At 39.6% G+C, this 22,714-nt stretch overlaps 2 protein-coding genes and 4 non-coding genes across 9 annotated transcripts; 5 read left to right on the top strand and 1 right to left on the bottom strand.

Moving 5' to 3' along the window:
- The first annotated feature begins 343 nt into the window (after nt 1–343).
- Nucleotides 344–4,494, top strand: arl5c (ADP-ribosylation factor-like 5C). Its single transcript, XM_044050196.1, has 6 exons — nt 344–517; nt 843–903; nt 1,054–1,201; nt 1,519–1,602; nt 2,116–2,267; nt 3,742–4,494. Exons 1-6 carry the CDS (start codon nt 469–471, stop codon nt 3,788–3,790), a joined length of 543 nt encoding a protein of 180 aa, XP_043906131.1. The 5' UTR covers nt 344–468; the 3' UTR covers nt 3,791–4,494.
- A 57-nt stretch (nt 4,495–4,551) lies between these two features.
- On the bottom strand, nt 4,552–4,623 carry trnac-gca. Its single transcript has one exon. It is a non-coding gene; the product is annotated as a tRNA-Cys (tRNA).
- Nucleotides 4,624–7,000: 2,377 nt separating this feature from the next.
- Nucleotides 7,001–22,647, top strand: LOC122785401 (plexin domain-containing protein 1-like). Of its 4 annotated transcripts, none has more exons than XM_044051162.1 (14): nt 7,001–7,420; nt 14,351–14,517; nt 14,791–14,934; nt 20,119–20,188; nt 20,299–20,421; nt 20,495–20,613; nt 20,722–20,821; nt 20,908–21,003; nt 21,095–21,176; nt 21,260–21,320; nt 21,410–21,524; nt 21,729–21,761; nt 21,839–21,996; nt 22,107–22,647. In XM_044051162.1, exons 1-14 carry the CDS (start codon nt 7,342–7,344, stop codon nt 22,215–22,217), a joined length of 1,458 nt encoding a protein of 485 aa, XP_043907097.1. In that variant the 5' UTR covers nt 7,001–7,341; the 3' UTR covers nt 22,218–22,647. The 4 variants fall into 4 exon arrangements, with proteins under 4 accessions (XP_043907097.1, XP_043907096.1, XP_043907098.1 ...); XM_044051161.1 differs by having other exon boundaries at nt 21,410–21,530; XM_044051164.1 differs by lacking the exon at nt 7,001–7,420 and adding an exon at nt 12,083–12,326 and having other exon boundaries at nt 21,410–21,530.
- On the top strand, nt 15,040–15,111 carry trnac-gca. Its single transcript has one exon. It is a non-coding gene; the product is annotated as a tRNA-Cys (tRNA).
- Nucleotides 16,579–16,650, top strand: trnac-gca. The gene has a single exon. It is a non-coding gene; the product is annotated as a tRNA-Cys (tRNA).
- Nucleotides 17,028–17,099, top strand: trnac-gca. The gene has a single exon. It is a non-coding gene; the product is annotated as a tRNA-Cys (tRNA).
- Nucleotides 22,648–22,714: the final 67 nt, after the last annotated feature.

Here is a 22,714-nt window from a genome sequence, read left to right as displayed (position 1 = left end):
ATTATTAAACTGCATCACCACAACACCTTTAATCAACACAAACTTGAGACACAAGTTTACGACAATCCCTGTTGTGTTGCTTCTTCTGTTGTGTCTTTATTATGTTTTCAAATTGGCAAAATCTCAATTTCAACACACACACAGCACATTTTCAATCATGCACTTGTTTACGTTTACTTTGGTGGCCCTTGTCAGCTCATGTGCTGAGATTCTGGTATTTCCCACAGCACTTGAACACAGCGTTCCTATGTCCTTTGTCCTCTGACTCTGAGAAAGAAAGAAAAAATGAGTTCACCGTGGCTCCGCCCCTGTAGAAACTGGTCTTATAGGTGTAGGAGCCTCATAGCTGTTAGTCTGTCAGTCAGCTGTGAACACACACACACACACACACATACTGAAGTCTGCCGTGTTTACTCTGCCTTCATTTATTTATATATTCTTTCATTCATCACACACCTGTTGGACAAAATGGGATTTGTGCTCACCAAGATGATGGCTGTGGTGTTCGGTGACAAAGGTAAGACACTTTTATGTTGTCTCAATATTATTTAATCAGGTCTAACATATGTGTAAATATCTTAAATGACAATATTTGAGTGGGTTATAAATTGGAATCAACATTTTTTTTTTTTTTTACAAAGTATAAAATATTTGTTTTCTCCCACTGACTCTCGGTGAAAGTGTGACGTTCAGCTTCCTTCTCTGACGTACAGTATTGATGCAATGTGCTGACGTAATTGACCTCATCTGAATTATCTTATCTGTGTGTCTTATGTGGTTTAACCACCCATACACCTCTTAAGATTAGACAAGTGTGTGAATTTTAAATGTTTTTCCTACAGAGCACAAAGTCATCCTTGTGGGTCTGGACAACGCAGGCAAGACCACCGTCCTCTACCAGTTGTAAGTGATGTGGCTACTTTCATATCATATAAGTCACAATCGGATGTATGTGGCACCTTTCAATGTACCCAGTATACTCATCAATATCTGCTTTTTACCTCGATATGAGATGAGAAAACAAAACAATGTCTCCTCTCTGTCCCGTCACAGTCTGACAAAGGAAGCCGTCCACACAACTCCGACCATTGGCAGCAACGTGGAGGAGATCACCGTGCGCAACACGCACTTCTTGGTCTGGGACATTGGCGGACAGGAGAGTCTGCGAGCCAGCTGGTACTCGTACTTCTGCAACACAGAGGTTTGCATCCTTCACTGGACTCACATCTACTGTGCCATGTGACTCTGAAAATCCAAAATAGTTGAAGTTTCTGGGAGTGAATTATAGATTATTAATAGCATTATAAATGTAACTGGGGAAACAGGTTGCCAGAGCTATTTTTTATTAACCTACAATCTCATAGTCACCCTCTGCCCCTTGTATAGATAAAGCCAGGTACTGTTATATAATTCCTGAACTATATAACACACATGTCAGTAGCACTCTTCTTCTTTCCGGCTCTGTTGATATGTGACATCTGCTCACTCTGTGTGTGTGATGCTTTTTCTTTCCTGTAGATTGTTATTCTGGTCGTGGACAGCACCGACCGGGAACGTCTGACTCTAACCAAGGAGGAGCTTCATCGAATGCTCGCACATGAGGTATACACAACACAAATATACAACTTTAAAATGGGTCTTTTACCCAACTTCATATTGTCAAAAGACAACATACAGTTGAGTTAAGCAGAGAAAAGGATATTTAAAGTCTTTATTGTCATTTATTTTTGATAATGTGATGATGATCATGTGTTATAAACGACTCCATGAGGCCTAAACTCATCACAGAGCTTCACAGCAGAATATGCTGAATATTCAAAAACACGTTTGTTTCAGCTGAAACTCCCCGTCTGGTATTTGATGATCGAGATTATGCTCCCACTCTCTGTGGCGGATTACGTCACAGTTTAGGCACTAACCCATGACACAACACCATGAGGAAGTGTCAGTTCAGACGGTGTGAGTCAGCGCGTTGACAGACGTGTGTTTAAATGTTTTTCCGCTGACGCTGCTCTTCTTTGTTCCCCTAAGTGACATGGAAGAAACATTTTTGGGTTATTGTTTTTTTTCAGCTGACTAAATATAAACCAATGTTTGTATCCCGTTATGATGCAGGACCTACAGGGGGCGGCTGTTCTCATTCTGGCCAACAAACAGGACATGAAAGGCTCAATGACGCCGGCTGAGATCTCCCAGTGTCTCACTCTCGACTCCATCACAACACACTCCTGGCATGTCCAAGCCTGCTGTGCCCTGACCGGAGAGGGGTGAGTCTAACACACGACTCACACACTCTCTCTTTCTGACTACGATGTTCATGAGTCAGTCCAGTGAACACTGACTAACACACCCAGCAGCAAGAAATACCTTTCCATTCATCAACATGAGCTGCAACAACCACATTCTGCACCGCCTCAGCCAGATAGAAAAACCTACTTGTTGTTACATGTACAGTTTCTTATGATAAATAAAAGTGACAAATACAGAAAATAATTAAAAGTGAATGAGTTGTAGAATCTGCGTGGCCTTCAATTAGCATCAAAACTCCAAAGTTGGTCCATTGTGTGCTATTATGAGAACATGGTTGTCCACCATGACGGCCTCTGTAGTGCTCACACAGCTCCTGATATGAATATAAACATTTTGTAATAAAATGTAATACAAAAAACAGCTATGTCACCTAAATCTTACACTAACCCTTTATTTGTACTTGAATATATGAATGTATGATATATCTGTGTTCAGAAAAGATCACAAATCCAAAAAATATAAAACTACTTCTTTGTAAGTTAAGTCTGAAACGAGTAGGAAAGTTGTTGTTTATATCTTTTTGAAACTTTCCTTTCAAACAATTCATAAAATAAATACAAAACCACGATAACCAGAATAAGTTGATGACATAATCTACACATCTTGGTGCTTTACATGAATGAATAAATATAACATAGTGGACTGATTCACTATGTTATATTTATTCATTCAGTGTGTTGAATTAGGGATTACCTGGTAAAACCTTGGCCACAAACTAATTGTGTTGAACAAGTCACTATTTATTACACTATCTATTTCTATTATTTATCTTTGGCTTGTCTATTGTACTGTATGTTTTTAAGGTAGGGACACAGGAAGACTATAGCTGTACTTAATTAAGGGCAAATATAAAGGACATGCTAATTAATAAACATAATGAGACACGATGGCACCTCCTCACTGTAAACATTCTCAATATAGAACCATGGTTCTCAAGCTGTGGAACGTGAGAATCCTCTGGTGGTGGTGGTTGGGGGGCGGGGTATCAGAAATACTGTTCTTCCGTGTATATATCAGGGTACGTGTGGAGTGGAGCGAAGGAATTTTGATCGGAGTGTGTATAAAATAAAAAAACAAATAAAAAAAGAACTTTAGCGTTGGTGATAATGTCAATAATTCCAGAGCTGGATATCTTCTTGGTATAATAACCACAGATCTAGTGTATGTTTTGAAGGTGGCGCCCAGGAAGACTATCTTTACTTAAGGGCAAAGATAATAGTGATCCTAATTAATAAACAAACAAATAAGCATAAGCAATGACGACAAAAAACTGTCAAGGTCACAAAACGACACCTCCAAACTGTAAACACTCTCAAGAACTCTTGAGAACATATTATACTTTATGCACATTTAAAATATGCTTTTAATCTGAAAATTCCTCAACAACAATAGCTCTAAAAGTGCTTTTCTCTTTCTTCTCTCTCCCTCCAGTTTACCTGCCAGTCTGAACTGGATGCAGACGAGGGTTGTAGCAAACTAAGACCACCGGATCCAAGGCGCCCCAAACTGAGCCACCCTTGAAGGCACAGGCCTGCCCTGTGTCACATTTTATTTATGCCTTATTTAGTCTTGTGTGTTGCCAGACCTACAGTACAGTATGTCTCATCTGAAAGTAGGCCATCAGCACCACACAACCCCATTCCACCCGGAAACTGGCTGAGCATGCACGTGGATGAACCACAGAGAAACCTGGTAGATTATAGGCTTTGGTCAACGAACACCAGCCAAAATGTGAGGAATCTGGGTCTTTGTGTTTGTACACAGCGAAAAACCACTAAGTGGTTTGATTATGTTTTAGTAATCTGGCAATGACCGCGCTTCCATAGTCTATAACTTGCTGGATACAGAACAGCTCTTGAATCACAAAGTGACTTTCGCAGATTACCTCGCCGAGCATCGAACACTGTAACTGAAGAGGAAGCACACAGTGACATGGAATCATGCCTGAAAACAAAAGGATTGTTTTGTTAAACCTGAACATATACAGTCATATCATATGTATTATAATTTATTTAAAAACGACTACAACCACAAAGCTATTTCATCTATATACTGTATGTTACAGCTATTTCCTGTACAGAAAAATTAACTAGCTGCAAATGATTTGTAAATGATATGTATAAGGTGTACTGAATATTGTTATGTGTAATTTTTTTTTAAATAAATAAATATTCTTGTAAAATATGCATTTTAGGTGTTGTCTGTCTGCAACCCATGACGAATTTGCAAAAAAAAAAAAGTAGGGGGCATCCGGATTTGAACCGGAGACCTCTTGATCTGCAGTCAAATGCTCTACCACTGAGCTATACCCCCTTGCGTTTGCACGAGGGCGAAGGAACTGTACTTATATTTGTCTCCAATATCATATACGACGATTGATTTTTGTGTTTTTATTTACAGTTTGATTTTACCGACACGACAATCCCTATGTTTTGAAGCTTATGTAACATGAAACACTACACTTTGACCACGAGGGGGAGAATGAAACTGCTAGCTCCGTAACTACAGTTGACATTTTATCAGGTAAGTACGTTGCATTGTGTAATGCAGTCACGTATTTTTTTAAAATAAGATTATAATCATCTTTAATCCTCATGATTATATTGATTGTTACCTTAACGATCAGAAACGTGAACCTGTTTCATGACATTCAGTTTCGTTTACTTTCCTCTGACACAAAGGTCCCCAGCACAGTTTAATGTCATTTATGTCTTAAAATTGAAATGAGTTGTTGTAAGTAAAAGCTTCAGACCTGAAAATGAGAATAAAAATATTTTCTAAATATTTAGACTGTCTTTAAACATTTTTTATATATTTATAATAAGATTTTTTCCAGTTATACATCTACTTTCATTAATATGTCAAAAACCTTATTTGCTGCCACAAAACAAGGATGAAACAAAGTGCCTTGTAAATGTAAAAGAAAAATAATTTGGTTGTATCAAAGTCAGAGTAAAACACTGTAGGTTTGTCAATTCAGATAAAAAGTACTACTACTAAAGTAGTTTTTACATTTCTCAGTGTTTTGACTAATACCAAGCCTTTTCTGACCTTTTGGTCTTTCATGTACATTTTATGTAACATTTCCAAGAACTGGAGACAAATGCTGCACACCTACAGTACAGTATGTCTCACCTGAAAGTAGGCCGTCAGGTCACACCACACCATTCCACCTGGAACTGGCTGAACTTGCACGTGGATGAACGACAGAGAAACCATGTTGATTATAAGTTTATCAAATATCAGGAATCTGCGTCTATGTGTAAATGAAAAGTACTTGTTGTTTCTGCATAACATTTCCCAGCTCCAGTGTTTAGACTAAAACCAAGCCTTTTCTCACCTTTTGGTCTTTCATATTAATTTTATATAAGTTTCCAAGAACTGGAGACAAAATGCTGCATGTTATTCCAAAACTTGCTCTCTTTATGGATCAATCTCTGTCTAATATACCAGATGTGTTTTAGAAATCTGTCACTGAGAATGATCTAGAGCAGCTTGTGTTCGTGCAAACCGTAGACTATAGATGGGCTTTTCTTTTACACTGCAGACACACAGGCTTGTCACAGATTGTACATTTCCAGTTGTGACTGGTGTTTTTAGTGGAAAAAGAGTCAAGTCTCATTAGGCACGTTTAGAGCCGCAAACTCCAGCGACATCTGGTGACTGATGCCGGTAACAACAGCGAGTGAATGTGAACAATTTCATGTTGCAACTCCTGGAATGTGAGAGTCACTGTAACTGTTCCTGTCGTCCTCAGCTGCAGTGACCATGAGGCTTCGACAGGCTGATTTAAGACATGAAAGTTGGCAGCTAATATTCTGTGTTATGACATGACTGTGAGTTGATGCAGCTCGGCAACAAAACCGCTTTCGTGGAAACTCAGATAGTGAATTTCACAACTAAAATGGCCTTATGTCTGGGACACACCACACAACCCCTTCCCCCCTCCAATTAGTCTTTGCAATCTTATCTTAACAGTGCGTTCTGTTTTCACATCCATTAGATAATAAGTGAAATGACACACATTTTCAGTCCGGTTTTCTTGACACAAATGTCTTTCTCTGTAGACAATGTATACAGTAAGTAAACATTCTTTTTTTTCTAGATATAGATAAAAGATATGTATATGGTTTGATTGATGGAGTGGGTATGACCTGTCGTATACGCTGCACTGTACGCGGTCCAGATCACTGAACATGGTACTGATTGCCTCTCCAGCTGTGACCCTGATAAACACTCGGCTGTCATGGAACCCATGTTTTTCTAGATAAAAGAGAGACGTTGGCCTCATAAAGCTTGTTTTATTGTTCATTTACACGCCATAAACATCACAGAATTTATTTATTTAGGACATTTTACATTAGACTGTATGGGAAACTGCAACAAAGGGGATTCTTCTATTCCAGGTGAACCGCAAAAAGATGATGAGAAAATATGCCTGTTGTTTTTAAGCGCTATAAACAGACTTGATGTGGAATATGTGCTATCATAACTCACACTGATTAGAGGCCTGGCCTTGGTACTTTGTCTGTGCTTCATGTCTAATCTCAGGCATCAAATTTCTCAGTGTGTTTGCAGCTGCTTTTTGGGCAGAAGGAGGCGCCATACTGCCAAAATCACATGGTTTTATTTGCACGTTCATCACACCGTGTGATGCCGTGATTTCAGACAACTGTACTGGAATTTCAAAATCAGGGGAAGACATTGTGTAATTTCAGAACGAGATCAGAAAGAGGACAAGCAAATGTTCAGGCACTGCAGATGATAAAAGTTTCCTCCTCCCCTTCTCCAAAGCCTCATCAGCTCTGTAATCACCATGGCAACAGACGGACAGCACTGAGGAGGAGAGAAATAAGGGTGTAGTTAGAAACAGGGTGGTGTGTGGAGAGGGTGAGATTTGGAGCAGCCGGTGAAAGTGCATGAGATCACAGCAACAGTGTTTCTTTGCAAAAGGGGAGGAAGAAGGGAGACACACGAGTGAAGACAAATCTGTGGCTTTTATTTTCATTTGACTTTCTCTTGCTGTGCAACATGTGGCTCAGTTTGGTGATGCTGTTCGTCTGTCTTCCCTGGACAGAGCTGGCTGAAGTTAGGACTCAACAACAAACAGGTGAGTGTGTGTGTTTCCTCCCTCCATCATCACTGTCTGCTCAGATCTCAAACTCTGCTGTAACATTTACTTTTATTTCATGCCGAGAAGTATAATTGTTTTTCATGGTAGTCTCTCCATTTGCAGGATAAGTTAAACTTCTGATTTATTGATTTTTTTGTGTGTGTGTCGCTCTCTCTCTCTCTCGTTGCTATTTTGACTTACTGTAAACCACAGACCTTAAATAGAAATCTTTGTGGAGCAGCAAATGGGCATTCCACACTCGTTTCATTTAACACAAGAAAGTAATTGACCTACTTTACAATAAAGTGTACAATAAAAAATACCCTATTCCGCAAGAGTCTAAACTACACCCCACAAACAGTATGTCTCACGTTTAAAATTAGACTTTGTTTTTCTTCTTGCCTTGCAGCCAGAGTATAAAAACATTTATGCATCAGTTACTGTATTTTAGATTCAGAATGAAATGCAAGAAAGACGTTTTAATTCATCTTTGCTTAAAGAAAGGTAAAATTATCTGCATTATGAGTTCACATTTGTTGCATATGAAAAGCACCAGCGGGTATGTTCTTCTAAACGAGGTCAGCTGTACGCTATGCTCAGCTGCTCATTTGTGAAACATGACTTTGGTGCTGTGAGCGTTATCTCCACCATCTGAACCCGACTGTAAAAACACAAAACAAATCCCTCAGCTGAAGTTGAATTGTGTGCCGGACACTGACCTCAGTCCTTAGCCTCTTGTCTCTAAAAGGTTTACTTAACAAAGTGGCTGAAGCTGATCCAGAATGCTGCTTGAGCTGAAATAATTGCCAATAAGCCAATTTGGATTGTAATAACAAAACAGAAATATAATGTAATTATATTTAAATAACTATTCTTTCTCTTTTTTTTCTATTTTGAAAAGTGCTATGTGTGGGAAAAGGTTTCAGCCTATACTCATACTGACACTTCCATTATTTTTCCTTATCAGACAAATAAAGCAAAAAAAGAACATATTAGCTTCTTGCATGTAGGGATTGAGTTTCACCATAACTCACGCATTTCTGTTATCTAAACTAAAGATGACCAAAATTGGAATATCTCTACCTCTTTTATTGTTTTGTTTTCGTATCCTCCCATGTAATTTTTCAAGATTCCGGAGTGTTATTTATTAGGGGTTTTTACAGCAGTAATAACAACCTTGTGCTTATTTAAACTTTAAGATAAAGTCTCATAATTCTAGATTAATTTAATTCTGTGGAAATAAATGGCAGAGTTGTATAGCTACACTGCAATCCAACTCCACTTCTTGAAATGAGCAGTCCATGTTTACTGCGGGCGATGTTGAGGCGTCCGTGCCAATTGCTCTAGCCTCTGTTCAGGAAGGGTGTGTCCTCTCAGACCGCTGTGAGCTGACCACTCACAGAAAAAGACAGCTAAATGTTGTGGTTTGGTAGCAAAAGTCTGGAGAAAGGTCAGAGTTTTAGCCAGAACATCTGCCCTTCCATTGCCTATATTTGAAAAATGGTTCCTGTTTAAGGGTTAGTGTTAGGGTGGACTTAAACCTCTACTTGCTGTCATTATTTTCATCAGTGAAAGCTGCTCCCACTGTTTCACTGTCCCAGTGTGAAGTGGATTTATCACCGACTTAAATCAGTTGTTCTTCTCATTGTTTTTTTGTTGGCTGTGTTGCACAAGATGAACAGCGTGAGGGTCAATTCTTCAGCATGTATCTTCAGACTGAGGCACCACCCTGCTTCTTCTAATAACAATGACAAGAATTACTAAAACAAACCAAGGTCCATTTTGATTAACTGCCTTTGTATATAAGTGCGATATCAATGTGTGTTGCGTAAGCTCGCAGAATTAATTCGTTAATACATACATTCATACGATTAGTCAATAGTCAAAATGAAGTTTGAAAAGGCAGTTTTTCACTTAATGTGCTGTTTTGAATTTATGGCTATAAAATACTTGGCAGTGGGAGCAGAGTTGTGTCTGATCCAATAACTGGTGTCATAACTGGTCTTCTGCCACAGATTTTAATACTAGTGAAAGGGGGAATGATGACATGTGCAGCTATAACTTTAACACGTTTGACACCTGCACCCATAGCGACTATTATAATCCAGGGTGCATGTGTATCTGCTGCACTGCAAACCAAAACAACAGTGTATCTCGCCTTACCTCATGGATGCCACAACAGGGCGGATCCAGAGATCACACATGTAGGTGTAACAAATGAGCTGCCACGAAGGCACTGACGCATTCGGAAATTAAATCAAAGGGTGGAGGGAAACACCCATGGACAAATACATTAAGCTCCTAGCGATGTCAAGTGTGGGGAGTCACTCGATTGTCAAATGACGCATTGTGAGTCTCAGTGGCTGCAGAAGACATCAGTGATAGACGTGGGTGAATGCAGGCTAATGTCTAAAGCAGGCCTCACCAGACGATGACCTACGCTGCAGCGCTGGGGGTTTGGCACCGCACAAAGTTAAGGGCGCAACAGGCCTGTGTTTGCCTCCCACACTTAGGGCAGAAATGCAGGCTTGAAATCAGCATCAACCAACATTTCACTGGTGTGTCAAGAGAAGCTCTGGGTCCCGGAGCCTCCAGAAATTTGTTTATGAAAATAAATCCACATTTAACATTTTGATAAAATAGTGTCTGATTATAATTACCCAATTAAACGAAGGATAGCTCATTGACATGGGCTGGTGAACCCTTTAACAGGTTCATGTGGTCAGAAAGGAAGAATATCTGCATATCAATGTTCAACACCAATAATGTGTGTGTTATTGAGTAGGTTTTTGGCTTTTATTTTCATAACTTGTGAGCTGCGCATTTCACCCCCGGGCAAGTGGATTCAAGTGATGAGGTTTTGCAAATATCAAAATCTGGCTTGATTGCAAACATCTTACTGAACTCGCACCACCACACCATCTTTATTAGGTTTGAAATGGCACGACATATTTCAAGACTGGTCCACATTACATCGTATTACCGTAGAATAGGTTCCAACTGGGCAAAGCAGACAACTGTGCAGGGGGGCCAAAAAAGTCCCAAATGTGTTCCAAGTCATTTGCGTCAGCATAATTTGATAAACTGCAAATAGTTTGGTTTTGGGTTTTTTTGTTTTTGTAGAAATCTGAACCACTGAGAAGAACATAACAATCTCAGGTGGGTCTTCTATCTTATGGTCTGGCCTTGAAAGCAGGGAATGTAGCTTTTAGGCTTTACTTGTCTTAAACCTGTCCCACATTACAGGATATTTGGCAAGGTTTTGGTCCCAATCTGACCTTTCCGACAATCACGGGTGCCTTGTGATTTTATACTGATTTGAACAGATTATCTGGCCAAATTGTCCTGTAGTGTGAGAGGTTAACAGACACAATTTTTTGATCTAGCTCCTTAACATGTGGGGGTATAGCTCAGTGATAGAGCATTCAAATCTGGGTGCTCCCTCTCTCTTTGAACAGGTTAAGTATGTCAAGCCAGAGCCGCTATTATAATCTAAAAATCAAGAACTTTCACGTAATAAATCTGTTGAAAACTACTTTCCGATGTTACTCCCATAAGACTACTTTAATATAGCTTATTCCTCTTTTGTAAGTCACTTACTGCCAAATGTAAATGTACATTTGAACATCATTGGACACACCAGTCTTCCCGATTTCAAATCGTGATATTTGAGTGAATTGTTTGGGCGCATGAGCAGAACTACACAATAAGAAAAGTTAATTTCGTCTTCATCGATAGTCCACCTCTGTGTCTGTTTATATTCACATTAGTCACATTAAATCAAGCAAGTTTCTGTAAGATCCAAATCACTGGAATCTCCTCCTTGAAATAGTTTGATTAATTGCAAAGTGTTTGGTTCTGCGTCATGACTGGATCGTCTCGTCTGATTAGAGCACTGAAAATCGGTTACAAAGATTTGAAAATGCTCTTGTGTGGGGCAGGATTAAGCTGCCTTTTTCTGACCAAAAACAAATCAAAAAATTATCACTTCAATATCCTAAACTTGCAAATATTCACATTTTATAAGTTGGGGTAAATTGTTTATAGGGGCATTTATACACATACATTGATTATATTACCCATACGTGTAAAATGGCTTTAACATAAAAAATATTCAGTCTGTCTAGCCTTTTTACGTCCAACAAGGTCTCAGTGCCACCAGGTTTTTACATCAGACCTGATAAACCAGCCACAGCACAATTTTCTTTTATTTGTTATACAGCTTCAGTTGTTGTAATAATACTTTTGGGTTTAGAGTAATTGTTGGTCTATTGTTGATACTACTAATTCTTGAAGTGAACAAATATCAAGACAAGATGAGCAACTACCTTCTAACCAAACCCGCAAGTTAAAAAAAAACCTTACCACGTGGTACGAATGATATCATTAATCAAGCCATTAATCAGGTCCAGGTGTGTGTGTAGCATCCGAACATGCAAAAAAAAAGTGTAACGTTTGTGACAATAACGCAAATTAAGAAAATGTCAGCGTTATAATGAATTAATTTACATTTTACATTCCACTTTGACATTGTGCGTTTCAACTGTGGAACACCTGAGTCATGACCAGAGTCTGAGGTGATTAGTGTAACTTGGCAGTACTAAAAGCTAGCTAGCGTTAGCATGGATCGTAAACCAAGCTAACACACGTTAGAAGACAAACGGATTTGACTCAACGGTTAACAGGTGTTTGAGCGTGGGACTCCTACACGGACCACTGCAGGTCCGGTGGACTCGCCCTGCTCAGTTTTAATCTGCTCAGTTCCTGAGACTCCCGACATGAAGACACCGGAGCAACAGAGACGAACTCTTCGCGGCAGCCGGGCTGACCACGGCAGAATTTCACGGTGTTCCTGACGGGAAACTGAACGTGACGGAGTGAATCCCTCGGCTTTTTTTCCCAGGTTCGTAAAAGGTTACCGGTGCTACTTCGGGAAAACACCTCCTGTAATCTACTGAAAGCCAGAGAGGAGAAAACAGTAGACGTTAGGTACAGGAGGGGATTCCGATCTAGGGTTAGAAGAGACACCCCGCGACTAGGCAGCGCGTTGTCGGGGGTTTATATAGTATGCCGTGACGTCATCGTCACATCCCGTAATGTATGTAAACAAATCACCAACAAATTACCGTAATACTCTAAAAGAAAAAAAGATGTTTTAACTAAAAACATTCAAAATTCGATAGACAGAGTGGTTTCTACCAGCAATAACAGCAGAGCAAATTATGTGAGTCATGTGCCAACACTCACAGTAAATACATATTATTTTTCACTTCGTGCTATACTTGAATGATTTTAGAGTCCTGTTGTTGTTTTTTATTCAACTGGGAAATCACACTGAGATCATAATCTCTTTCTCTAGTGAGGCGTAGTCTTCTCAATGTCTTTTGTCTGTGGGAGAAAGCTAGATATTATCCTGATTTAAAGCTCAAATGACATTTGACACAGGTTTAAGAAATTATTGTGTGGATGGAAATAATTGATCCCACAGTGTTGTGTGTTCTTAAGGTTTCAGTCAGTGGGCTGCAGAAGATTGTCAGGGGCTGTGATGTTGTTGTTGTTGTTGTTGTTGTTGTATGGGGGACACACATGCAATTTCGGTGTGCATGCATGCGATGAACTAGCCTTGATACTCCTGTGCGATGTCAGCAAACCACAACACATTTATTTTTTGAGTCCCAACACTTAACAGTGAGGTAGGCCATATTTCTGGGACATTATTCATCATAAATTCAATAACATTGTAGCCTTCTATAAAAATGAAGTGATCTGAGATAGAACTACACTTGTGCACCTCCTCTGGGCTCGATACTCCTACTGCCTGTTCCTCTAAGTTGCTCTGCATTCAGATTCCTTCTTTGAAAAAGTCTGTTACTCTAGCACACCCAACCCTGGTCCTCAGGGAACATCAGCTCGTCATCAAGCTCTGGAGAAGCCTGATAACGACCCATTCATTTGAATCAGGTGTGTTGTAGCAGGGCAACATCTAAAACATGCAGGGCAGTGTTCCAGGGTCCAAGGTTTGGAACGCTGCAGTGCCTATGCTGCAAAGAGAAAGAGGGAAAGAGGGTTATTAAATTTAATAAAATGTGTGTCAATACAAGTTCCAGAGATGGGGAGATTGCCTGTTCATCTGTTGCACATGAACTTTTGTGAGACAAGCTCAAGATAGAGAGCTGAATCCCAAATTGTTGGTATCATAACATCCTGGGGGTGATAATTTTTTTCTCCTGTAAAGATTAGGGGTGACTCCAAACCAAACTATGTTTTCCTCCTCTGTGTGGCCTCGCCAGCTGCTGATGTGCCAAGCAAAGACCTACAGTTTGTAGGTGGCCCATGCCTAAAGCAGACCCTGCGTCCTAGACTTGATGTAAATGTTCCAGCACTTCACACATGCATTTTCAACACTCTACAGAAAACCATAGTGCTAAAATAAACATCTTCTACAAAGGAACCCCCTGCGTCAGTGTGGCTTTTGAATCACAGCCTCTGTTCCCTGCTTTAAATATGTGGCTTGAAGGAAAACCATCCCACCCCTGTTTTTTACCACATATGGTTTACATTGTTTGGATGGATTCCCTCAGAATGCTTCACTAAATGCTGCTTGTATTGTTTTCGTCTTCATTCAACAATGGATTTAACAGACAAGGCCACGACTGACAATTTCAAAAGCAAATCGTAATTCCTCGTTAGGCTGACAAACCGAGCTCTGAGCCTCAACTGTAAACATCAGTCTTAAGAGTTTGAATAAATTTGTCATCGGTTTCACAACAGCGTGTGGTTCTGCTGTGCGAGCAGAGAACACAAGCTTTGCTGTGATTTTGTATCTGTGTTATACTGAGAATCAGTGAGTTTAGAATCTGAGAGGTAAAAATGCACAACGGGATACTAATCTGATATTTTTCATATTTTTTTTTCATTTTTTGACAGATTATTTGTACAGTGTGACCTCAGAGGAGCGTGACGAGATGACGGGAGGTGAGGGTCATCCTCACAGAGCACAGAGGTCTCCCTCGGGACACGCTATGATAAGCAGGGGGGTCTTGGGTGGAGAGCTAACCATCGACACCCTTCCAGACAACATGACACGTGTAGTGGTGAGTGTTGCACCACAGTGTTTCTTATTAATATAATGGATTGTGACGTTTATTATGATTTGGGCTCTTGACATGTTCTGTTTGTTTTAGTTGGAGTTAAACACCTCCCCCTTTTTTTGGAAAGCAAACTTCACTTTTACTTTTCAACACTCACTTGGAGAAGCACATGACAGCATATGATTCAACTGTGTATATTATAGTGAACTGCTAATGACTGTATGACATAGTCACACCATGGCAACCTCTGATCCCCTGTGTTGTTCTTTCTGGAAGGAGGATTCTGGCAAATATTACACATGGCGTAGCTTTGGCCCCGAGGACAAGCGCGCACAGGAACTGTGGGTAGACATGAGTGACATCCGGCACGGCCAAGTTAGAGTCCATGGAATTCTATCAAATTCATACAAACAGGCTGTGGTAAGTCTCTCACACATAAAAAAACACAAGTACCTCTATATGCTCTGTTTGAAAATAGTATTTCCACAATTACCAATCCAATAGCACATTGTAGTGTTTATGTTGGGGGGTATAGCTCAGTGGTAGAGTATTTGACTGCAGATCAAGAGGTCCCTAGTTCAAATCTGGGTGCCCCCTCTCTCTTTAAACAGGTCAGATATGGTAAGCCAGAGCTGCTACTCTACATATCTATAAATCATGGGCTACCTGTTTTATCAACTTTTACCCATTAAATCTGTTGAAAACAACGTTACACATATTCATTCTCTGATGTTACTGGATTTTTTTCTGTGTGACACAGCAGAAAAATCAATTTTCTTCATTTTTCTGGTCAGGGAGGTTGTACAGTACTATAACTGCTATGCTTTGTCCCAGTGCTATGCAGACTTACTGATCTCAAAGCAATCTGCATTATTTCTAAAGCGTCCAGTTGCCTCTAATTAAACACCTGAAAGTGCAATAGTCTGGAAGACTTAGAACCTTGACAGACATCTCTCTTGTGGATGTACATTCTTCTACGTGCTACCCGCTATATCAACTTTATAGAGAAAAGATATGAAAAGATATTCGATGGTTGCTTGTTGGGATCTTAAAACACATTTTTATAACAATTATTTAAAGTTTTATTAAGAAAACACTAGGAAAGGGGGGTATAACTCAGTGGTAGAGCATATGACTGCAGATCGACAGGTTCCCAGTTCAACTCTGGGTGCCCCCTGTGTGTCTGATTGTTAGTGAGGAATCCTCTGCTGTGCAAACAGAGTTTGTAGAGAAAGCACATGTTTTCAATGTTCATGTTGAGACACTGCTGAAAGAGACCATAACAGTACCCTCTTTATTATCTGAAAGATGCCTCCAATTCAGAATTAAATTCAATCTAAAAATCTGCAGCTCTGTGAGTACGTGAATTACAGTAAAACAACTGTATTTTTGGTGTTAAAAGGGATCCACTGCACTGGAAACCCAGAGTATGAACTTTCTAAACCTAGATAAAATGCCGAAACAAAGTCCATTATCATATTATGTCATCAATATAATCAAATATTTAAATTAAGCCAAACTAAGCACAGTTTCTTTTTTGCACAGGCCAGCAGGCTAACATACTGTTTTGATAGCAAGATGTGTTTTTACAGGTTTCTTTGACTGATAGTTTGTAAGTGGAGCACTTTCAAAAAAAGTAGTGTGTTCGACCAAAGTACACAGTTCATTTTCAAATGATTTGTTATCAAGTCTATGTGTCATTTATTTTCAATCATATTTAACAGTCCAAGCAGGGTGTGTGTCACTTCGGATCCAGAGGTTCCCTTGTTAAATTCTGTGTGCCCCCTGCTTGTGAAAACATGCAGCCCAGAAGCTTCTATTCTGGGTTTTTTTCTTTTCTTTTTTCTTTTTTCCATTTTTAGGTCAAATGGTCCAGTGTAGTGTAATGTAGTGCAAGCGGTGATGTGGCTTTTATAGCCAAACATTTCTTTATCATCCATAATATATATAGCAGGTATGTATATATATATATATATATATATATATATATATATTGTGAAGATTATTATTTTTTATTAGTTATCTATTAAGCTCATGAGCTGACAGTTGCTGGTTAGTGGTATAGGGGGTATAGCTCAGTGGTAGAGCATTTGACTGCAGATCAAGAGGTCCCTAGTTCAAATCTGGGTGCCCCCTTTCTTTTTAAACAGGTCAGATATGGTAAGCCAGAGCTGCTACTATATATCTATACATATCTAAAAATCATGGACTACCTGTTTGACGGACTTTCACCCATTGAATCTGTTGAAAACTACTACACATATTCATTCTCTGATGTTACTGGATTTTATTGCTGTGCAACACAGCAGAAAAATCAATTTTCTTCAAAATGACAGTTAAATTAATATGATCATGCAGTCAATGAGCTGTAAGACAGGTTTTTAGTGACAAACTTTTTTTTAAATATGTCACTGAATTCTGCATGATTGTGTTTTTTTTGTGTGAAGATTATCAAATCATTTCTGAATGTATTTATTGAGCTCATGAGCTGTCAGTTGATGGTCAGAGGTGTAGGGGGTATAGCTCAGTGGTAGAGCATTTGACTGCAGATCAAGAGGTCCCTAGTTCAAATCTGGGTGCCCCCTCTCTCTTTAAACAGGTCAGATATTGGGTTAAGCTTTTGTATAATGATCCCTATGCAGAAATTATTACAAACAACAACATTTTGAAACCGATAAAAATCAAAAGAAGCTGTACACAAGGTTGCCCTCTGTCCCCTCTACTTTTCATATTTGCAATCGAACCGCTTGCCATGTCTGTGAGGGGACATAGAGGTATCACGGGTATACACATCGGAGTATGTGATCACCGAATAGCTCTTTACGCAGATGATGTTATTCTTTCCTTAGAAATTTGGATAAATCTATTCCTTCTCTCCTGAACCTAATTAAGTTATTTGTCTATAAAATGAATACTTCCAAATCTTCCATAATGCTTCTCAACTCTGGGGAGAGGTCAGATCCACCCTCCTATGTTCGCCATTTTAGATCAGTGGATTCCTTTACATACTTGGGCATTCAAATTGTTCCTAAACTGAAAGACGTAGTAAAAGCTAACTATAGCCAATATTCAATTATGGGTTAGTCGGGTCTCTCTGATTGGTAGAATAAATATACTTAAAATGAACGTTCTCCCCAAACTTTTATATTTATTTCAGAATATCCCCCTGCTGCCTCCTTCAGACTTTTTCCCCAGAATGAAAGTAATTTTTAATAACTTCATATGGAATCACAAACGCCCTAGTTTTCGCCTGTCATCTTTTATACCTACCCTATGATAGAGGAGGGTTACAGTGCCCTAGTTTGTTGCGGTACTTTTGGGCAGTACAGCTAAGGATGCTTATGTTTTACTTCAACAATGACGAACCCTTGACATGGAAAGATATTGAATCACACTCCCTAAATCTCCCATTCCCCACATATCTATACTCGGATAAATCTAAAAAACTCAAAATATTGTGCCCTAATCCCATAGTTAAAAATATGATTGGGGTCTGGCAAGAGGTTAGGAAATACTTGACCCCCTCCCTTTCTTATTTCATTGTCCAAGAATGAGGGAGTTTTGGGGGGAGGTTAGATTGTACATACAGGAGATTCTTTCAATTAGTTTAGAACTGGAACCTAGGCTCTTTACCTAGAGGGTCATAGAACAAAGATGCATGAAAATATGTTTAGAAAAATATGTTCCCTACAAGCAAAAAGGACTATAGCCTTATCATGGAAAAACTTTGGTAAACCCTCTATTGCTTTGTGGTTAACTTCTTGTTTACCGCTGGAAAAAATCTCTTACACTCTCAAGGACAGACAGGAGGTATTTCAAACTGTATGGGGTCATTTTATCAATTATAAAGGATAATGACTTGTCACGCCTGATGGACGGGCCTGGAACAATATAGATGCACCCTCTGCACAACCTAGTTTCTTCTGCTCCTGTTTTCTGGACTATATGATAATGTCACTTCTGTAGATTCATGATTAGGTGCCTTCACTGGGGACTGGGGAGGCCCCCACACCGCCATGTTGTTTGTTTGTTTTTTTCTTTTGTTGGGATAGGTGTTTGGAGTAAGCATGTATAGATTGGCAAATTTGCCCTGACAGTGTTTGTTTATACACTTCTGTAATTTTTTTTACACATTTCTCTGTGGCTGTGTGTTCTTGTATGTTGTTTTTTCCTTTTTCATAAAATGAAAATTCAATAAAGAGATTGTTTAAAAAAACAGGTCAGATATGGTAAGCCAGAGCTGCTACTATACATATCTAAAAATCATGGACTACCTGATCTTTCACCCATTAAATCTGTTGAAAACTACTACACATATTCATTATCTGATGTTACTGGATTTGTTTTATTTGTGAAGATTATCAAATCATTTCTGAATGTATCTATTGAGGTCATGAGCTATCAGTTGGTAGTTAGTCGTGGAGGGGGTATAGCTCAGTGGTAGAGCATTTGACTGCAGATCAAGAGGTCCCTAGTTCAAAGTTCATTGGCATACATCTATAATTCAAATGTCTGTGGATTCATAGTATTTGATGGAACTAAACAAGTTCACTTTTTTATGAAATAATGCAGTACCAAGAATTTAAAAACACAGTCACTGATTTGATTTGTCAAAGAGATCATGCTCTGCCACATTGTGTGAGGGTGGGTCTATTTTTTCAGATTTATTTTTTCATCACTGCTCTGGGAGCTACAGGACTGGCGCATGTTGGGACATGCCAAGAGCTGCAGGCCTTCCAGTGGATGTCAGAACCTCAACCTCTGTTTTCCAACACCTGGCACCTGTGCAGCACACACAGCTCCCTTTAATACAGGTCACGCATAATGCATGAACATAGGTGGACTGAAGCCAGGATTTCCCCAAGTTTATCTGGAGTACAAGCAACACCAGTCTAGGAGACGGAGCAACAGTTCCTCCATCAAACTATAAACAAAGTTAGAAAAATATGCTTGCAGGTTGGGAAATCAGTTTGGGTTTATTTTGATATGGTTAAAACTGCACTCAAACGTCCTCGTCTTTATCGGCGGTTCCAGCTGCAGCTTTCCCACTTGCCCATTGATCCTGAAACTGATAATGTGAATTTTGCAGAAAAATCTTCAGTAAAATATCTGCTTTTGGAAAGTTTGCAGCCATGTATGGTCAAGTTGTGTCTAGGTTTTAATTTGATCTTTTGCAAAATAGTTACATCAGACTGGGAAAAATGTTTGTCACAACAAAGTGGCTTGAGAGTGCTGCTCACTTGTACAGTATGGGTTTATAAAGACGCTTTCGCAAGCCTTGAAGAAGCAACTGGAATTAAACCAGTGACACATAAGTGATAGATATTCAACTCAATCACACTACTTTAGTACTTGCTGATGAGGTGACAGCCGTGTTATAGAGAGCACTGAGAGCATTTGACCTCCTAAAAGGCAGAGTTTACAGTAAACAAAGTGAATCTGAATACAATGACAATACAGTGAGATGTGACTGTAGAGAAATAGGATAAAAACTTAAAACCTCAGAATCAGACACTGCTATTTGTCAAATGTTGATTCAAATACAGTTACATTCAAATGTCTCTCTTTCCCCTGTGTCTTTGTTTGTATCTGCTCCTTCTGCAGAGGGTCGCCCTGTCATTTGACTTTCCCTTTTACGGACATTACCTCAGGCAGATTACCATAGCAACGGGAGGTACATTTTTTTATTTCTAGCAGATGCTCAAATGACCTTTACAACATATGTTCAGAGTGTAAACCAGTTGTAAAAGCAGTGCATCATTTTTCATCTGGATTTTTTTTTAGGGTTCATCTTCACAGGGGACATCGCTCACCGCATGTTGACCACGACACAGTACATCGCCCCGCTAATGGCTAATTTTGACCCCAGCTTCTCCAAAGACTCCACTGTGCAATACCTAGATAATGGTAAGATATAATTAAACATGTCATGATACTTTTAGACTTCCTTGTCACTTGTTTGACGGTGTTCTCTCCTCAGGTGAGATGTTTGTGGTCCAGTGGGAGCGGGTCAGACTCCCGGGCAAAGAGTCAGCAGGAGGCTTCACTTTTCAGGCCGCACTGTACAAGACGGGAACCATCACGTTCAGCTACAGAGACGTGAGATGCTCTCTTTTACTCCTCTGCAGCCTTTCAAAAGCACTTATCCTAGTTCTTGTTCTTATTATACTGAGCATAGGTGGGTTATCTTTTCTCTCTGCTCACCAGATACCACTGTCATTAGTTGTGATCAGTTCCACTGAGCATCCAGTGAAGGTCGGTTTATCCGATGCCTTTATGGTCACATCACGCCCTACTCAATCACCAGGTGAGAGATAATGTCCTGCTACATATACTGTACATTTCCATTGACTTTTGTGATTGAATTGTCCAATAACTTATTTCTGACAACAGATTCCCGACAGCGGACGATTTACGAGTACCACCGGGTCGAAATGGACACGACAAAGATCACAAACCACTCTGCTGTTGAGTTCACTGCACTGCCGAGTAAGTGAACCATTCCCATGTAAATGAATTGCAAAAAATGTGAATTTTAACCAAATGTTTTCTCACTTCTTGTGTCCTCCTCTATGTCCAGCCTGTCTGCGACACGACAGCTGTGAGCTCTGCCTCTCGTCCAACCAAACCTCAGGTTGTAGTTGGTGTCATGTTCTCCAGAGGTGTGTGAGGTATTCTTATGGCTCTGTTATTAAAATAATACAGGTTCCAGTGTTTGCATTCACGTGCACCTGGTGTGTTTTAGGTGTTCAGATGGCATGGATAGACACAGGCAGGAATGGTTGGACTACACCTGTTCAGAGGAGGTATTCCTGCTGCATGTCATGTAAGAAAACCTGCTCATGTATATGTTCATTTTTGAGACCCAAGCATCTGTTTTATTCTGTGTGGACAGAGCAAAGACGCGACCTGTGAGGATTACACGGGGGATGACAGCCCCACTGGCTCCTCTGTCACACCAGAGATTGAGGATGTGACACATCTGACGCCTCTACAAAAAGGCTGTGAAGGTGATGGTGAGGTTTTTTGTTCTTTTACTTCTTTTTTTGGCTTCCACCCCTGAGGGGTCGGCACATTGGATAATCTGCCTCCATCTTGCCCTATCCCTTGTGTCCTCTATTTTTGAATCAGCTAATTTTTCATGTACACTGCACACTCTGGTGCTCAAATGTTGAATTAGAACAACTTAAATGATTTGCGTCTGTCTTTTCCAGATGACACCAAATATATATTTAAGACAAGCAATGGTGAGTTAAAAATCTGTATTTGTCTTAATACATGAGGGGATTTTTTTCAGGTTTTCATGTTCATATTTTTAATACAGATGTGAAAACAGATTCTTCAGTCAAGAGTGAAGGCTTTGTAAACACAGGAGTGATAGCTGGACTTGCAGTGGCTCTTGCGTTACTCTTGGCTCTGATACTTGTCGCTCTGTATATCAACTGCCATCCTAATGTTGCGTCATCACTCTACCTCATTGAGGTGAGCACTAAATAGAAAACACCACCGACTCGTGACTCACTGGCATGTACAGTATGTCCTCGTCACACATATTTAATCCATTGTATGTTGCTTTGTTTTGTTTTTTAAAGCGACAGAAGAGCTACTGGCCTTCACTGAAGTTTCAGAAGCAGCAGTCCGGTTACACAGAAGTGGACGAAGGACACGAGAAATACAGCATTGTTGAAGCCGGGCCCTGTTGAAGCCATAAATAGAAAACCTGGAATATATTTACATTGGACTGATCTCTAACAGCATTCCAAGACAGACACTTGTCCAAAACCAGCCCTTTTTATTCAGTTTATGTTTTTTTAAGCAGCATTGCAAAATGGATGAGATTGCTTTGATTGTTTGGCTTGGTTATAGCAAACCACAAATTTAGCTCTCTACTTCAATAAATAGTAGGTGGATTTCACCTTTTATACTGAGTGCACACTTTGGAAAAATACATCAGCTAAGCTGTTTAACATTAAATAAATAAAGACCTATGGGAGGGCTTCAGTGTCAGTTCCTGCTGCTTATTAATGATCTTTTTAAGTTCCACCTTTTGTTCCTGATATCTGCTAGCAAGTCTCATAATTTGGTATGTTCATGTCTGATCCGGCGTTTTTTTATTCCAAAGAGGTTGTGTGTTTGGCCATGTTTGACTGTGAGCAGTAGAACTACAAAAATATATTAAAGATTTGGATTACATTTCTGG

The sequence above is a fragment of the Solea senegalensis genome, linkage group LG19 (assembly GCF_019176455.1).
Source record: "Solea senegalensis isolate Sse05_10M linkage group LG19, IFAPA_SoseM_1, whole genome shotgun sequence".
NCBI classification, from domain to species: Eukaryota; Metazoa; Chordata; class Actinopteri; order Pleuronectiformes; family Soleidae; genus Solea; species Solea senegalensis.
The sequence above is the reverse complement of the archived record's forward strand: the minus strand, read 5'-3'. Positions and strand labels throughout refer to the sequence as shown.

What these genes read in the sequence shown, in the direction of transcription:
- arl5c (XM_044050196.1), top strand. Translation starts at nt 469, where the DNA reads ATGGGATTTGTGCTCACCAAGATGATGGCTGTGGTGTTCGGTGACAAA. An exon ending in TGTGGTGTTCGGTGACAAAG is followed by an intron (nt 518 to 842) that starts GTAAGACACTTT and finishes TTTTTCCTACAG; the next exon opens with AGCACAAAGTCATCCTTGTG. An exon ending in ACCACCGTCCTCTACCAGTT is followed by an intron (nt 904 to 1,053) that starts GTAAGTGATGTG and finishes GTCCCGTCACAG; the next exon opens with TCTGACAAAGGAAGCCGTCC.
- LOC122785401 (XM_044051161.1), top strand. Translation starts at nt 7,342, where the DNA reads ATGTGGCTCAGTTTGGTGATGCTGTTCGTCTGTCTTCCCTGGACAGAG. An exon ending in ATTCATACAAACAGGCTGTG is followed by an intron (nt 14,935 to 20,118) that starts GTAAGTCTCTCA and finishes CTCCTTCTGCAG; the next exon opens with AGGGTCGCCCTGTCATTTGA. An exon ending in ACTACACCTGTTCAGAGGAG is followed by an intron (nt 21,321 to 21,409) that starts GTATTCCTGCTG and finishes CTGTGTGGACAG; the next exon opens with AGCAAAGACGCGACCTGTGA.